Below are 12,487 nucleotides of genomic sequence, written 5' to 3'. Positions count from 1 at the left end.
ACAGCGGGAAATGGGGGCGAGAGACGCGCAAAGTAGACACTGCAGTGCCCGTGAATGAGGGGCAGCAGAACGGGGGCGGGGGCAGCATTTCTAGGGCGAGGGCAGAGGGTAGAGTAAGAGAACCTGGTCTGAAGGCAGAGCGACACTACAGGGAAGGGTAACTGGGGGGCGGGAGTACGAGACACCGCGGAGGGCAGGGACTGTCTTTGGGAGAGAGTGAGTCCTGTCATCTGAAAGGGCTTGGGGAAGGGGGTGGGCTAACAGGAAAGAATGCAGAACCGGGCAGCATACTAAGCAGCTGCGGGGCAGGTACTGTGCAGCACGGAGGGGTACCGAGCCGCGAGGGAAGGGGATATACGCGTTCCTTCAAGATAATATAACCACACACAGAGAGACTGACCGGGAGAGGCAGAGGCAGCCCTGGGAGAGAAGCCCTGGATGTGGAACTGTGTTCCACTGAGCGACACAGCTCAGTGGAATGTGGACCTGGATGTGGCACTGAGCTCCACTGAGAGACAGCCCTGGATGTGACACTGAGCTCCACTGACAGACACAGCCCTGGATGTGGCACTGAGCTCCACTGAGAGACAGCCCTGAGCTCCACTGATAGACAGCCCTGGATGTGGCACTGAGCTCCTCTGGTTGAGACAGCCCTGGATGTGGCACTGACCTGCACTGACTGGCAGCCCTGGATGAGTGCACTGACCAGCACTGGAAGAGCCTGCCAGGCCGGAGGAGGCACTGCCCAGCGGTGGAGCCGCCCGCAGCCCAGTGCCCGGGCGGAGGAGGCCAGGCATGCAGCAGAAGGCGCCCGAGCTGCCGTAGCCCCGCTCTCCCTCTCATCACCGCCTGCTGACTCTGGCCGGGACCATGAAGGATGGAGTGGAGTCCAAGGACCAGCAGCTCACGGTAGGACCCGACCCATCACTGCTATTCCGTGTTGTGCTAGCCTGTATTTCTTTACTCTAGCTATTATTGCCATATTACATACACTACATGAGCAAAGGTTTGCTGGGGTGCATTAGTGTGGCTGTGTTTTGCTTTCTGTGCTCTCGTATGTTGTCTGTACTCATGCATGTTTCCAGTACTCTTGTATGTTCTTTCTGGGCTCGCTGTGTTTTCTGTGTTCGTGATTCTATTCTCGTGGGATATAGTTCACATGTATTTTCCGTGCTTGTGTGAATTTCTGTACTTTTGTATGTTTTCTGTACTCGTTTGTTTTTAAGCTTGTTTTTTGTAAATGCTCTAGCATGTTTTCACTTTTTATGCATACTTTAATGCCCATACTCATAGATGTCGATTCACCAAAATCCCGGGGGTAGGAGACGTGACATCACACACCCTTTGACCATATTGACATCAAAGCAAGTGACATCATATGAATTTGGACTCTGAATCTTCCCAGAAAGTGATGTGACTTAACCTTTGACATCAAAGAAGTTACATTACAACTGTGTCATTAATATGAACATACAACACAAATTTCTCTTTTGGATCCCACTGCATTGGGGTGCCGACATAATCTGAAAGTGGTGGGGTGTGTGCGATCTAATGCTTGCACTAAATGGTACCAAGGAAACCAAATGAACCAGCGCTCTTTTGAATGGGTTCGGGGGCAAGGAGACCCCCCCCCCCCACAGGACCATTTGGAAAAAATGGGTCAAAGAGTGCTTTTCACATAAATCTGCTAAAAATCCATACACTGTGAAAGGGCCCTTGTTAAACATATACGTCCTTTCATGGTGTGCCAAGCCAGTGAAACCTGACGTACCATTTTAGTTGACCCTTGTTTTCAAAATGTGCTATGGTTGCCCCCATAGGCCAAACATATCCTCCATTGTGTCAGGGCCAGTATTTTGCCATGGGTGCCCCCTATAAGCCATGGGTGCCCTCTTATGCCACCGGTTACATCTGATATGCCAGTCCTGGCAATTTGCTACTGTTGTCCATGTATTATTGGCGACCCTTTAGTAGCAATTTACCTTTAGTACAAAAGGACCTTCATTTTGTCATGGTTGTCCCCCGCCTATATGCCACAGCTGTCATCCTTTATGGCGAGAATGCCTTCCAGGGTGCGAGCATGAACATCTTGCCATGGGTGTCCCGAAACAAGAATTGCCTCCAGTGTGCCTGTGGCATCCTTTTACCATAGATGTCCCAAATAACAAGTATTGTCTCTAGCATACAAGGGCCCTGTCTGTTAATATGTGCCCTCAGTATGAAAACCCCTATATTTTGCAAAGGCCAAAAGCAGGCTTGCTAGCACACCACATTTTCAGTCATGCTAATATACGTTCACTAACTCACACTTATTCTCACCTGTTCACTCTTACTGAACCATTGTCACCAATTTTCACTCATTCATTCTCACTCTCTTTCACTCAGTCTTACACGCACTCACTCATTGTCACTAATTTTTACTCTGATAAAGTCACAGCTACTTACTCCCACTGACCTGAACTCTCTCTTACCATCACTCCTTCATTCTCACTCACTAACATTTAATCTAATTTATTGTGACTCCTATCACTGACTGCCATGACTCACACATACATGCTCACATACACACGCGCTTTCACATAAACACTCCCTCTCTCACACAAACACTCTTACATGCAAGCACACACATAACATACATTTAAGAACATTTTTTACTTACCTGTTGTTCCAGTTTTTATTATACTAATAGTGAATAATATACAATTATTGTATTGTGCTGTATTGTAATTGCATTTATATTGCGCTTACCACACCTGACAAGGCGTCAAAAGTGCGTTTTTGACGAGTAGCACCCATAAAGGATTAACGATGAATTAGTTTAGTGAAATATGAAAGTAATTTGAGCGCTGTATATGTTAATCTGTTATTTGGATTGAGAAGGATAGTGGAGGAATAGAAGAGGGAAACCCTCTTATGAAGTATTGAAGCGTATTTACGGGAGTAGCACGCTACTCCAGAACCCATAAAGGATTAGTGGTGAGTAAGTATAGTGAAATATGAAGTAATATGAGTGGTGGATATGTTAGTCTGTTATTTGGATTGAAAAGGATAGTTATTTGCTGTTAGCGCGATTAAAATGAAGCAACAATGAGCCCTATCTCATTGGCACTGATTTTGCAACCTCTGAGGCCAGAGGTAGTGAAGGCAGTGGCAGGGGTTGCAATAAGTAAGCCAGGGTGCACAAGTGCGACCCCTGGCAATCCCTAATTGACATTCATGGCTACCCTTATGTCCTTTTCCCATACATTTTGACTGAGTGTTCAGACACAATTGTTGCGTTTGAGTGTTTTTTTATGTGGTCTCTTGTATTTTTCATTGCTCATGTGTTATCTGTAGTCAGTATTTAGGGGCCTATTAGGATGGCGGACGGACCTGCGTCCGTCCGCCACCCCGAGGTGGAGGGAACGTCCGCAGGGGCTGCGGCGTTTCCTCCATGCAGATTAGGATGTGACTGCAATGTTATGCTGTAAACTTTTCCTTGTCTCTCTCTTCGCCAAAGCGCCGGGACACTCCTAGGAGTAGCCGTGCGCTATAGAAGAGCCAACTTAACATAACCCTGGCGGTCACATACCCTATGTTTAACATTGCGGCGGGTGCTGCTTCAAGCAGCGCCCGCCACAAGGTTGAAAGTGCATGCTTTGCATATGCATGCACAAAGTGGCAGGCTCCGCGCGGTGCCTGCCGCTTTGTGCATGCATATGCAGGGGGTACCATAGGTACCCCCATGTGCACCCCCCACCCCCCAACACCCTGGGGGCTCGCAACGAGCCCCCAAAAACGAAAGACCACATGCTTTTCCACGGCGGAAAAGCCACCGCAGAAAAGCATGTCCTCATCCCCATCCTAATATGGCTGGCGGTGTCTGATAGACACCGCCACCATATCAGAGCTTTTCCGCCGCGGTCGGAATGCGACCGCGACGGAAAAGCGGCGGACGGTCTTCCTGACCCACCAGCCATCCTAATCTGGCGGTGGGTCTTTGGAGCCTCCGCAGCGGTGAATCCGCATCCTCCGGGCCAGCGGTAGCTTCCGCCGGCCCGGAGGATGCGGATTCACCGCGATCCTAATCGGCCCTTATATTTGAGCTGGCAATTGAAGGTGTGGCCCACCAGCACTCATTTTTAGGGACTGGCATCAATTTTTCCTCATCAGACTTTGACCCCGAGCAAGAGAGAGAAAAGCACACAAGGGGGAAGGAATGAGAAAGAGAGAAACAACGTGACAAAGAGCAAACACAGAGATTATAAAGAACCTGCAAGAGTGATATAAAGGGACAGGGACTGTCTTGAGGTGGATTAAAAAGACATGAGGTGGAATCTAGAGTATGCAGTCTTGGTTTTCTGCATGCCGACATTCAGTGGCACCAACCGTGGGCTTTTAAGCAAAACGTTGAGCTCCGTATTTATTCTTTCACAAATTAAGCACTGTCTATACGGCTGTGTTTTTGATGCGTATGGACTTCCCAGTCTCATGAGTGTTTTTAGTGCTGTTGTGTTTTAAATGATCCTCTGTAATTTTATTTTAATCCCTGTTTCCAGTGCTCATGCGAGGTCAGTGTTCATATGCAGGACTAGTGATGGATCTAATCTCAAAGTCAAGTTCACCAAATTATGACGGATTCCTGATTTGAACACCCACGTCTGCTGTTGTGAAATTTTCTTTTTTTGACTTTCCCACAGACAATGATAGTGGCCAACGCTTTTATTTCCTCTTAGCCTTCTGTAATTCCCTCCCAAGAAAAGTATTTTACAACGGCAATTTTTTCATAACTCTGTAGTAAGATTAAACTGTGGTCTAAGCAAATTCAGGGATCTCCTCTTATTTGATACAAATTGATTGACTCCCTGTGAGCAACCCTATCTTATTTAAGAAGGTCTGCATTGCTCTAAAGATCTTCTACAGTAGAGCTCGCAGTTTTTTAAACATATTTTCCAAGTACATACCCGTTTGTCAGTGACATAGTATTAGCCCCCGCAGCGCCCACCGTGCGGGGAGTGGCCCTAGCTCCAGGGGTCCCCTCAGGCACAGTGCATGGGTGGCCAGCCCCATGCCTGAGAGCTCCTGACTGGGTCCGGATTGTAGGGGGGGTTTCATGCACTTTGCATGGGTAGGGGGGCGACCCCTCAAGGTTCGTGATGCCACTGCTGCGCGTGACCAATGTTCTCAAAAGTGGGTATTTTTTTCAGTTCGTAAGTTCAAAAGCAGTTGGAGGGTGGCAGGGCTTTCAGAGAGCCAGGAGCCCACATCTGGAACGAAACTCTCCTCAGCATTGGACAGGAAGACTCCTAGCGTGGCATGCTATTGGTTAAGCGACTCTCTCAAGGTAATGCTGCAGCGCCACTCTGAAAGAAGATAGTTGTACCTAGAGACTCCTTGGAGCTGATTACGAAATAATAATAACACTGGTGATAATGCGCGTTTATTGGTTCTCATGGCTCTTTTCAGTGCCAATGAGTTTTGAAGATTTCTAGACTTGCAAGTCCTTTGTGTGCTTGTGTGTGTCCTCGTCTCACGTGTCTATGACTGTGCATGTTTGTGTGCCCAAGCATGGACATCATTTACGGGCCACCAAGGGTCCCAGCTGCGACCCCTGACCTGTCCCTTGCAACCCCTGGCACTTACTTTACGACCCCCGGCCTCAGAAGTGGCAAAATCAGTGCCAGGCACAAAGTGGCAGCTCATCCTTATGGACGTCGGTTGGGGCTCCACACTCTTTGTTTTCTCTTAATTTTTGTATTACGCTATTAGTGAATGATGGTTCATATGCACTATTAGTGTAATAAGACAATGGAGTACAATTAGCTGAAATATGAGTTCCTTGGCAGTTTGACAGTTAAGGTAAGTAAAAAAAAGCTTTACGTGTATGTTGTCTGCGTACTTTCTGGTGAGTGTGTTTATGTGAGATAGATAGGGTGAGTGTGAATTTGTCTGTGAGATTGAAGCTCAAAAGGCCTGTTATGTAACTTCCGTTGCCCCTAGCATTTCGGTGAATTGATGTTAATGTGCCCTTGTGTGTCTTTTGTGTATGTATTTTTCAGTACTTATATGTGTTTTTGTGTGCACTCGTGTTTCGGTCCTTGTGTCTTTTGTTCACTATGACCTTCACAAGATGAGTCTAGCACAACATGCCCAAATGTACGATCATGTTTACTTCTTAAGTCAACACTTCATTAACCCCTTCCACGCTGAGGTAGCCTCCTCGCACGCTCATGACGAGCCCAGCTCGTCACGTAACATGCGCTTTACAAAATCTCAGCGTGCGAGCGGAATTCCGCCCGCACGCATGCGGTTAAGGGGTTACTTGGAGGAGAGACGGCGCGTGCTGCCGTGTCGGGGATCAGACCCCAGGTTTACAGTCTCTTCTTCCAGCGCATCTCTGCTGCCGGCTGCGCAGGTCTCAAGTATGCAGCTGGTAGTGGGAGATGTGCACAACCGACCTGACTTGCTGAGCTCCTGTGTCACCAGGTGAGCTTTGTCTACACGCAGTTCATGCCTGAGTGTGTGTGTTGTCTTGTTTTTTGTACGGTATATAATCCATGGCAGGGCTCAACGTACGTTCATCGTCTAATGCTCATAAAGGCAGATTGTGCATCATATCTTCTCAATACGAAGGTCGGCAGGATGGGGGCAAGTCTCAGGGATCTGTGGGGCTAGCCCGAGACATAGCACCCAGCCTTAAAGTGGTAAGGGCCAGACTTCCTTACACTATATCTGCATGGTCTAAGGCCAGGGTTCTTGGAAAAACAAAGCAGGTAAAGGCAGTGCTTTCCCTGGGCGGCCTTAAGCTGCAGTATCCTGTAGACTCAATCAGCCCACTCTGCTGGCTGGAGCTGGAGCTGCACCCAGAGGGGTTGAATTAGAAGTTGTCCAAGATAGGAAGTGAAATTCATTGGCTATTATTATTTATTCAAAGGCCTCAGGTGAGAGTGAGAGGTAAAGTGGGAAGGGACCAAACACGCTTGGAAGGGCAGTTAACTAATGGAGACATGCATGAAAAAAGTGGACTTCACAAAGCTCACAGGTCAGAGAAGAGCTGGGTTAAGGTTGTTCTACCAACTCAGTGCCATGCGGCAGCCCTAGACAAAATAATGGATTCAGTGTAAATCTCCATCCTCTACATGTTTTTTTAGCATGAAATCTCATTCAGTACTAATTATGAAAGGGGAAATTGCTCTGGGAGGAAATTCAAGACTATCAGGAGTATGCGTCCTTACCTAAACTAGAAAGTGCAAGGGTCCCTGGTAGCCAGCAAACATACAGGGCTTCCATGGAGGGGTGATGGAAAGCTGTGCTTAATTTGAGCCGGTGGTTCTGGTGCTCTGCAACGGCACTTAATTGTCAACTCCGCACTTATGAGAGTCTGCTACATGGTGGCACTGTTTGTCTAATTTAGAGACGAGCATAACAACAAGTGTTTATTAATTCAATATGTGTTAAAGATGATTAATACCGCCTGCTAAAGCCATTCTTATTGCTTTGGGGACCTGGAGTATCAGAATTGTCACAACTGTGAGGGTTTGATGGTTGGTAGTTGGGTTGTTACTATAGTTGGCAGCTCTGACAGTGGCAGTGGGCAGGGCAGGCGGATGTGTCTTCCTGATGAGGACGCTAGCACTTATTTTTTGGCAAATGAAGTACTGACAGCAGGGTAGCATAAGGCTGGCTGATTAACTCTTGCGCTGTGATGCCAGGAACCTACCAAGAACTTTGTCTCTTATTTGCATGTGCAGGGTGCTAGTCTGACTTGGGCCTGGGTCATGGTTAGACTAGGACTCACCCAGCAGGTTCTTGTTTGCCTTCGAGAGCCTGAGAGGGGCTTGGAGCATGAACCCTTTATCCAAAGTTTGGCTTCCTTTGGACTAGCAGTAGTAGGTGGATTCTTGGCCTTTGAAAATCTGTATTGTTTCTAATGAAGTTGCCCGCCTTGAATCCACTTCCTCCCTCCTTCATGAAGCATGTTTATTCAGCATTAGGCAATGTCCCTGCCTTTAGAAAATAAATAAATACATATATACATGCAAACATAAGTAAAACAAACTAAAGTGGTGTATGCCTACTTGCTCTGCTACCAATTCCCATTCTTGTCCTTTTGGTACCCTTAACTCATTTGACAGCATCTCTGCCTGGCGCATGTGCTGTATGGAATACTGGGCCTTCTCTGATTACCCCCATTTTGGTGCTCAGGCACACAGCATCCCACTGCCCCATGGGTACATTAGATAGTTCTAAATAATTATAATTTGCACGCCTGTCTCTCACATACTCACACTCATCACACCACCAAGCTCAGCGTCCTATAACCTGATATCCGCACATTGGTGCTCATTACTCACAACATGACAACTCTTCCCATATAGCCTCAAAACAAATACAATACCCACCCAACTGAACTGGACGCTCCATTCAGTCAACAGAGAAAAAAAGTGTTTCCTGCCACCTGTAACTTTCAGGAGCAGCACCTAGGAACAATGGCCATCTGTTGTGACTTCAGGAGCAGCACTGGGATACAGCAACCATCATCTCCAGCACACAATGGTGGTGACACCATTTCAGTGAACAGAGAAGGGGGATAAGGGCATATCCAAGGGCCTGCTATGCATAATCTTGATTTGTTATATTTTCAGCTAAACGAAAAGCGTAGTTGTTGGTTTGAATCATGGCAGTGAGAGGCTGAGTTTGCTTAGATTGCCTTAGAAGTAGGGTGTGCCAAAGCACTTTCACGGCCACCATTCATACCTCCAAGGGATTCATCCGGAGAGATGGGAACGAAGTTTTTGAATCTAAAGTTCTGACATGCTAGATATAGTGTTGCATTAGATGGCTTTGAAGGCAATTAAATCAGACAAGTGTGGTAGATGGTTGATCTCACTGACTGGTTAACCCTACAGTTGGGATATGTTTCCTTGTAGATTGCTTTGCTCAAAATGTTTTTCATGGTTAGCCTTGGAGGTGTGATGGCTCAGTACATGGTGACAGACAGCCCGGGAGCTCTGGGAGTTGTGGCGGAAATAGGTGTAAGCTGGGTAGATCAGGGAATTGCAAAAGAGAGCTTTAAAGTCTGGGGTGGGGTTAAAACAATGCAATTTATGACCTTTTATTTGGAGGCTCACAGATCTGTAATTGATGGCATTGTGAGTGGGGTGGTTTTTGAATTGTGATTAATTATCTTGTCAGTTTGAAACTCAGAGTTCTGCTGGGCGGCTTTGTAGTTTGGACAGATAATACAGTCCTAATTAATGGCACTGTAATGTAGGCAGCTCTGTGATGTTTGCTGTGAGCTTTTCAGATAAGATACATCAATTAGTTGCAATGGCTGGCATTCTAGTATTGGTATTTCATAGAGTTGTGATGAATGTCCTTGATGGTTGGTTAGCTCTAAGCCCCCATATCATGCTTCTTCTTAAATTGCTAATTGATGCATCGGGCAGTGTAAATCATTATTCATTTTCACAAATTGATGCACTTGTTTTCATTATTGTGCATCAACGTACATTGAATTTGGTCTTGTCTAGAAGGCAAATCCACTGAGTGAAAACACATGAAGTACAAGTATGACTGTGTGTTGACTCTGTAAAAATACTGAACCCCTCATTATGGCAAACCTTTAATGCTTAAATATTAGGCATGCAAGGATCCTTAAACATGCACTGTGTAGTATGTTGCCGGCTTTCATATTTACATTCTGTACTTTCGACTCGCTACAATGTTATTGATTTTCTGCACTAACATATGGTTGAAATAAAGCCTTATCAATAAATAGCGTGTGAGTTTCATGTGTGTAAGCACATGTATCAAAAGGCTGCCAGAACTCACAACAGTAAACCAAATATGTCTGTGCAGCTTGTTATATTCCCAATCTGCATGATCTCCAGGTATCTTGAGGTGATCCTAAGGGTCATAACTTGACTGTTCGTCCTGCGCACAGTAGGTACGTTGCTTCAAACCTGCTCTTGATCAAGTGCCAAGAAGGAACTACAGGATCCTCTTCATAACCCTTGTGAAATCATAACAATGGTGTGGGCAGCTTTGGAGGGTTGTGACGGATGGCCTATGGGTTGGGTAGCTTTGGACGTTCTGATAAATGCCCTAGTTCATATGGTAATTTGTAGAGTTTGGGTGGACTACTTGTAGCTTGGGACAACTTGTAAAGTTGCTGTGAGGGCTTTGAGATTGGGGTAATTATGAACAGTAAAGGATAGCCTTACCACCTGGGAGGTTTAGAATGTGATGATGGATGATGTTGAAGCTTGACTATTTTGAACACTTTTGATGTTCGGTGTTATAATTTGACTGTTTAAATTACCTTAGATGGATGGGCTTTCAAATGGGGCCTTAGAGCTGTGATTGCTGTGCTTATTTGTTGTGAAGTCGAGACTTGTGATGTATGTCTTGTAGGCTAGGTAGACTTGAGAGTGTTTCTGGATGTATTTTATGTTCCCTAGTTGAGTCTTGGGGTGGATGACAATGCAAATTGAGTTACTGTAAATAAAGGTTGTAGTAGCTTGTCTTGTAGGATAACTAGAAAAAGGTTGGATTCGTAGTTATTTCAGCATAGTAATGTATAGAATCATAAGTTGAGTATCTTTGAATGACATGATACGCTGTGATGTAAGTTGGGTTTTTGTTAGAGTTGTGATGATAGCTTTATAAGTTGCTTATTTTGAAATTATATGATGGGTTGGTTTCCTCAGATTTGGGTTGGATGGCCTTGTATTCTGTGGGATTTTTAGGTAAGATAGTTGCAATGGGTAGTCTTGAATGTCCAGCTGCCCGATGTTTTATGATGGGTGTCCTTATAGATCAGAAGGTAGTTGGTGTCCTCTATAGATGTGTAACACCAAGAATTGTTGTGAATGTCCTTGTAGATTGCATAGCCTGGGGAAATTATTAGGTATGAGGTATGGGAAACCATGAATACCGGGATGGATGACCTTAAAGGCTGGGTAGTTGTGAAAGTGTTGTTTGTGCCTTTCTGTCTCGAGGGTTCTGGTGGGTGTCATTTTAGTTTTTGTTAGGTCAGAGAGCAGTTCTGGATGGCTTTCAAGGCTGTGTAGCTCCAAAAGTTCAGCAGGTGGCTTTGAACAATTTGCCAAATACTGGTTGTCATGGGTAGCCTTGTAAACTGAATAGCTCAAGAGATGTGCTTGCTTGTTGGGTAAATTGCAAATTTGGGTTTGACTGCAGGATTTGGTATATGACCACAAAATAAGTTGGGTGTTCTGTGCTTCACTGCTTACGGTGAAACTAGCTAGTTTTCAGATAAATCAGTCCGAATATTTGTTTACCTAATGGAGTTTGCTTTATGTCTGTAGCCACACTACTGTGCAAAGATCATTCAAAGAGTATTTCATAGGCTATGGCAGACGTGAGTGACTCCTTGTTGTGTTTTAGTACAAGGGTCAAGGGCTGAAATTGTTCTTTCATAATTGCTGCAGTGCTCAGAATCATCGTGAATTGAGCTGAGGGCGCCTTTGTTTCAGGAAGTACCATCCATGCCCCATTGGAGTTGACGGATATTAGTTCCTCCATCGCTGTATAGGCGAGAAACTTTTTCCATTGTCCATTCTTGCAATGGTGTTTCCACATTCATACCTGTGTCTAAGAGGTCACAGCCCCTCTGCAGAACATCTGGGCATGTTCAGGATTCTTAATGAGAGCAGAATTTCGTGAAGAAAGTGGGGATCACCTCCTAACCGGACAATGTCCTGTTAAAGGTGCTGTGTAATGTGAGCACATCACCTGCTGATTCAGGTGATGTCTTGTGACTTCTGTGGCTAAATATGCTTGCTACAGAAATCTGTGTGTAACCTGCAGGCCTGAGGTTTGAATCCTGGTGGTTCTACCTCACGCAGCCTTAATAAGTACCTGCCGAACAAGACATGCTATTTGCAGCAGCAAAGCACGCTAATTGTTATCATTCTCTGACTGCGCTGTTAGAAGGCGAGCGGCTCCAAGCTCAGTCCCCGCTCAGTCTTGGCATTGACTCCCATCCTCTGAGGGTGCGCTAATTGGATGTGTGTGCGACAGGGCTCCTGGGGACTAGCACTCACCTCCCGTTGGGCGAGGGCGTGTCCTAGGTGCTTTTGCTCAAACACATTTGCCATCTAGCAAATTTCCTGGTGTTGCCACGATGAGTAGGCAAAATGGTGCTACATTTTAGAACCCACACGGTGTCTGTTTATAAAACTTATGTAGAAATGCCCTATGAAAGCATTTCTATAGCCATGCTTTGCTGCCGAAATACATTACTGGACGGATAGCATGCTCTACCCTGGAGGAGTGCTTCAAATTCTCCCCTAAGACACAGTCTTACCATATGTGCATCCTGGTTCTTACAGTGTTGTTTTTCTCTTGCTCTGGGAGGTCTAGACGTGTGGTTTCTATTCAAGGGATCAGAACTGGCCTCAGCACTTGGAGTAAGTGATCATGACTTGAAGTACCACACCAAGGCGCTAGGAGTTTGTAATGTATCAGGCTGATACAGGGC

At 45.8% G+C, this 12,487-nt stretch overlaps 1 protein-coding gene across 2 annotated transcripts in view; it reads left to right on the top strand.

The window, feature by feature from the left end:
• The first annotated feature begins 620 nt into the window (after window positions 1-620).
• The window catches only part of KIF19 (kinesin family member 19), a 425,797-nt gene continuing 413,930 nt past the window's right edge, over window positions 621-12,487 (top strand). For both annotated transcript variants that reach the window (XM_078654238.1, XM_078654237.1), the window contains exon 1: window positions 621-909. In XM_078654238.1, coding sequence (XP_078510364.1) covers window positions 871-909 — 39 coding nt within the window. In that variant the 5' untranslated portion in view covers window positions 621-870. The remainder of the gene's footprint in view (window positions 910-12,487) is intronic.

Source organism: Lissotriton helveticus, chromosome 7, assembly GCF_964261635.1.
Source record: "Lissotriton helveticus chromosome 7, aLisHel1.1, whole genome shotgun sequence".
Lineage (NCBI taxonomy): Eukaryota > Metazoa > Chordata > Amphibia > Caudata > Salamandridae > Lissotriton > Lissotriton helveticus.
This window is presented reverse-complemented; position numbering and strand designations above follow the sequence as displayed.